Here is a 4,923-nt window from a genome sequence, read left to right on the forward strand (position 1 = left end):
TCTCCGGTAGTAGCGGTTGCACTACTGTACTTGGTTGATTGAGCAGCATCCGGGTATAGAAACGATTCAGCACCATGCTTCTCAACATACTGAGGGCTGTACCCGGTCTGAGCACGGATATTGTTCCAAAACAGCTTGTAGTCTGCCATCGAGACAATGGTTTTACCATTGAGTTCAAGCGACATCGAATCGATGACGTTAAAGTTGCCACACTTGAGACCAACACAAAATAGGTTGGCTGCATTCTGTACATTTGTACCGTGCGTGTTCTTCATCGAAACCTTGTATGGTAGCATAATGTAAGCATCGCGGAGGCAGGCAAATCCTTCACTACCATTAAGCTGGGACGTAGCGTCGATAGTGATAATACCGTTTTGGTACGAACCTTGGTTAAAATCGATAACAAAAGGCACGCGCTTGCCAGAGGAGACCTTAATCTCCGGATCAACTCTTGAGCGAGCTCTGGTAAAGGTATTGGTCGGAAAGTTGTGTTTCAGACATCGTTGAATCTATATCTCGATCAATATAGTTTTGTTAAATTAATTATTATGAACAGCCTTGTTAAGCCAATTACCAGTGATCCCGATCTTATTGAACTCGCTGAGAAGATGGGGGTTCAGCTCGATAATATATTCGAGCCAAGTGAGATCACTCAGCCGCTTCCGAAGAATGGATCATATCTGATTTTGCTACGACAACCTAATATGGATGTAGGACACTGGACAGCTGTTCACAATGGCGAATATTTTGATAGCATGGGAGAAGCGGCACCTACGAAGTATGGAGTCGGGCGATATAGTACCAACCAATATCAAGGTACGTATGGCGACTATTGCGGGCCCTTCTGTATGCTTTGGTTATATTCCAAGCAGCACAACAGACCTGATGTATTTAAGAACATGAAAGATCTGAATTTGTCAATTCTGTATTAAATATGTTTTAGGGAATATAGCAATAATGTATCGCGAATTGACGATTTCCAGCGATGTTCCAGCCGCCAAGCTGACCAAAGCTCTCAAGACAGGTAAGCTAAGTCTTACTGCAAACCAACTCAAGGGTTCAGGCTCTGTTATCCATCTCCACCCAGCTTCGTATGAGAAAGCACTAAAGGCTCGCAAGGCAGGTCGTGGTGTTAGACTTGACATCACACGTCACGAGATCAAGAAAAGATACAAGAAGCTCCAAGGGGGATCCATTTGGAGTAAAATCAAATCTGGGTTATCGACAGCATTCAAATTTGTAAAAGACAGCGGATTGCTTTCAAAGGGATTAGACGCGGCGGTTCCGGCTCTTGCGTCAGCGTTTGGGGCCCCTCAAGCAGCAATCCCAGCGAGAGCAGCTATTAAGTCATTGACCGCAGTTGGTTTATACGACTCTGACAGTGATATAGAGAAAGAGGGAGGACGTGTATCTATAGCGGATGTTAAGAAGGCGGCAAAAAATGTTCTCGGGTATGCTAAACGTAAGGGGGTTCTAACTGATGCAGTCGATGCAGGTGAGAAGTTTCTACTATCAAAAGCAAGCAAACCGGAACATGAAACTCTAATCAAGTCAGTGCGAGGTGAGGTAAAGAGACGTTATGGTGTGGGAGTTTCTAAGAAACCAGCTAAAGGCAGTCCTGAAATGAAGGCTAAAATGGCCGCTTTGCGTGCTAAACGGCGAGGGGGAAGTTTTCGGTTATGAGAGTTGGATAAAAAAAATTAGTCATTCGATTATTTATTTTTTTGGACGAAGCAGAAGCATGATGCTCACTGAAGTGTCGCGGAACTTAACCTTTGTGTCATTCTGATTAAAGATTGAGATCGTGATTGATGTGCGCGCTCCATTATGACAGTTCATCCAGGCATATTGACTTGGCTTATAGCTGATTAATTGACCTACCTGAGCATCACCACGATCAAACGCACTAAGAATATCACCAGAGGCTACATACTCGTTCTTAATTAGATCACAACGAACGTTGTAAGAAGATGTAGGATGGATCTGAGGAATTGTATTACTGAGCTGAGCACTTGAAACCGTTGCAGGCGCTGAAGGATACGTACCAGTAGTCAATCCTACTACTTTACCAAAAGCGTCATTATCGATGATGATGCGAGGGACACGCGTTATTGTTGGCAAACCAGTACCGCCTGACGAATAAAGACCACTTGCCGGTCGTGTCCAAGTGCCACCAGCCGTAGGAAGTGTCGTTGGAGTAGCGCTAAAATCGAATTGAGCAGCGTAATACACACTGTTTTCCGCTAGTTGAATATAGAAAACGTTCTCACCCGATGGATTAATTAAATACGCTCCAGCATTTACGAGAGCTATCTGGATGCTTCGAGTTATATCAGATTAACTGTAAAGCCCATCAGGCAAGCTAACAGATACAGTGGATGCGGTTCCAGCTGTCGGAACTTCAATTTTAAAGGAGTTGTTCCAGAATTGAGCGGCGTCAATGTTGTATTCAGAGTTATACATCGAAATCGATTGAACTGCACATGCTACATCCTTAAAATCGGCAGCACTACCAGGGAAGCTGTATTTCCATGTGCTGTTGTATCCGTCTTGAACGAGGTTAGTGGAATCGAGTTTAACAAACGAAGCGCACATGATTTATGTTTATTGATTCACTCAAAATATTTTCAAATTATTGCTCAATATCGATCGGCCTATCGAAGTTATATCTGATTTGACCTTTGACTGAATCCACGAACAGCATCTGTCCTTTGCGCTCCGTGGCTTTATTGTAGTAATAGACGATTGATCGTTCATCAACGCCTTTGATGTTAAAATCCTTTACAACCATCTGTAAATCACGCTTCGAATTCGCTTTTAGAATCGCTACGTACTCTGAATTCAACCGAATCATTTTATCAGTGGCAAAGTAGCTGTGGCTTAGGAATATGGTTGAGAGTTTAAAGTGTCGCCCACGTGTATAGTAATGAGAGAAGATATTCTTCTGAAGTAGTTTATCATTGCTATAGTCATCGATGATAACAAGCTCCGGTTTGTTAGAGCTTAATGGAGTATGACGCACCTGATCTACTTTAGGAGGGCTATCTGCGTCAGCAAATGTGATGAATCCTTCCAACTTTTCCCGGAGATACTCATAAAAGCTCCTGATGGGGATTACGAGCAATGATAGTTAGATGAGCAAATACGTGAGGAGAATGCTTGAGAATAAACATACAAAGATTGTTCTTCCCTGAAAAGCTTGGACCGAGCACAACCATTCTAAACAAAGCTTTCATATCCAATGCGGGGATATCACCCATCGAAGCAGACTTGAATTTTTTCGGAATCGAAGCCCCGAAGTCAGGAATAGCACTCATGACTAAAATCGTTTGATCTATATAAGATTAAACAAAATGAGTTCCGGTTTTTCATATCCACAGCCTACATTTCAATCATCCATTTATAATCCTTCATTCTATCTTTCGTTAGACTCGAGTGGTTATCTAACATACGATTATGCGCAGACACTATATTTGAGCAAGGATGATTACAGGATGGGCTACCTTAGCGGAGTAATAGCGGGAACTGCTTCGTACAGCAAAACTTTGATTCTCGATTCGTCCGGCAATATCAGCGGAATTAATAGCTTTGGAGCTTCTACTATTACTGGAACGCTACAAACCGGATCCCAACCCAATATAACGTCTCTCGGCTCTTTATCAGGTCTTACGATCGGTGGAAATTTATCGTTCAGTGGATCATCGCGCTCGATATCGATAACAGGCACTTCAAGCTACATCGATTGTCGAGAATATCGCCAGAACGGGACTATATACGATTTGGGCCTTCTTGAATACATAAACGGAGTTAGTTTTGGTACCGCAACGTCAAATAAATTCCTATTATGCGACTCAAGCTCGAATATCGGAGGCCTAAGTTCGGTAACGGCTACTACTCTGACCTGCACGAACTTGCGCCAGGGCTCGACGTATTATGACCTATCAAGCTTTTTAACATCTATTCCGACTTCCCTCTCGCTCAATAATCTGTCAACGAGTGGGGATATCAGCTGCTCCGGCGTTATCAATGGGTTTTTAGCGTATGGAAACCAATCAGCTATAACAACAGTAGGATCGCTGACAGAGCTTGGGATCAACTCTACAGCAACGAATGAATATTTCTCGATCACTGGTAGTGGATTGGACTTTCTTGATGGTTCTTACACACGAATGATGACTCTAACCGGGTCGAATACGACTCCTGTTCAATTCCAGATCCAAGTCCATAATGGCAATCGATCAACCACAGCGAACGCGTCATGGATCGGGAACATCACAAACAACGACCTCAGATTTAGGGTCAATAACTCGACGTCGATGATTCTAACTACCCCAGGTCGTCTTGGTCTTGGTACTACAAGTCCTTCAGCTCCGCTGCACGTCCCTGGCAGCAACAGCTTTGTATTTGGAGCAGGCGGAACGACAGTGTATCGCCTCAGAACTGATAGTGGAGCTACAGAATCCGCTCTTAGCCCGATCACATATTCAGTAGCGGGTATATTCGGAGGATACATTGCCTGTACAGCCATGGCGATGACGAGCGACCGCAGATTGAAGAGGAACATTCAATCGTGTCCGCTCGAACGCATCAAACGACTCTACGATAATTGTGATGTAGTTTTGTATGAGTGGATCGAATCGGATAATAGACCTGGTCAAGATGTGGGCCTCATAGCTCAAGACCTTGTCTCAGCCCACCTAGCCGATTTAATCAGTGTTTTCTATCGCGATGATATTCAGGAAGGCGAAGACCCATCGTTTGAACCTGCCAAAACACAACTTAACGTTGGTTACAGTCGAATTGCAGCATACAATATGAAAATGATTCAACATCTCTTGGATCGAGTTGAGGAATTGGAAGCAAAGGTATCATCTCTAATATAGACCATGCCATTCACATTTCGTATTTCGAAGAGAAAAGACA

General features: G+C 43.5%; 2 protein-coding genes across 2 annotated transcripts; both read left to right on the top strand.

Moving 5' to 3' along the window:
- Positions 1-548: 548 nt before the first annotated feature.
- PHYSODRAFT_510045 (hypothetical protein) lies at positions 549-1,683 on the top strand (the record flags this gene model as incomplete). Its single annotated transcript, XM_009530069.1, has 3 exons — positions 549-728; positions 780-925; positions 984-1,683. 3 exons carry the CDS (start codon positions 549-551, stop codon positions 1,681-1,683), a joined length of 1,026 nt encoding a protein of 341 aa, XP_009528364.1.
- A 1,811-nt stretch (positions 1,684-3,494) lies between these two features.
- PHYSODRAFT_508997 (hypothetical protein) lies at positions 3,495-4,883 on the top strand (the record flags this gene model as incomplete). Its single annotated transcript, XM_009530070.1, has 1 exon — positions 3,495-4,883. The coding sequence occupies one exon, from the start codon at positions 3,495-3,497 to the stop codon at positions 4,881-4,883; it is 1,389 nt and encodes a 462-aa protein (XP_009528365.1).
- Positions 4,884-4,923: the final 40 nt, after the last annotated feature.

Source organism: Phytophthora sojae (assembly GCF_000149755.1).
Source record: "Phytophthora sojae unplaced genomic scaffold PHYSOscaffold_5, whole genome shotgun sequence".
NCBI classification, from domain to species: Eukaryota; Oomycota; class Peronosporomycetes; order Peronosporales; family Peronosporaceae; genus Phytophthora; species Phytophthora sojae.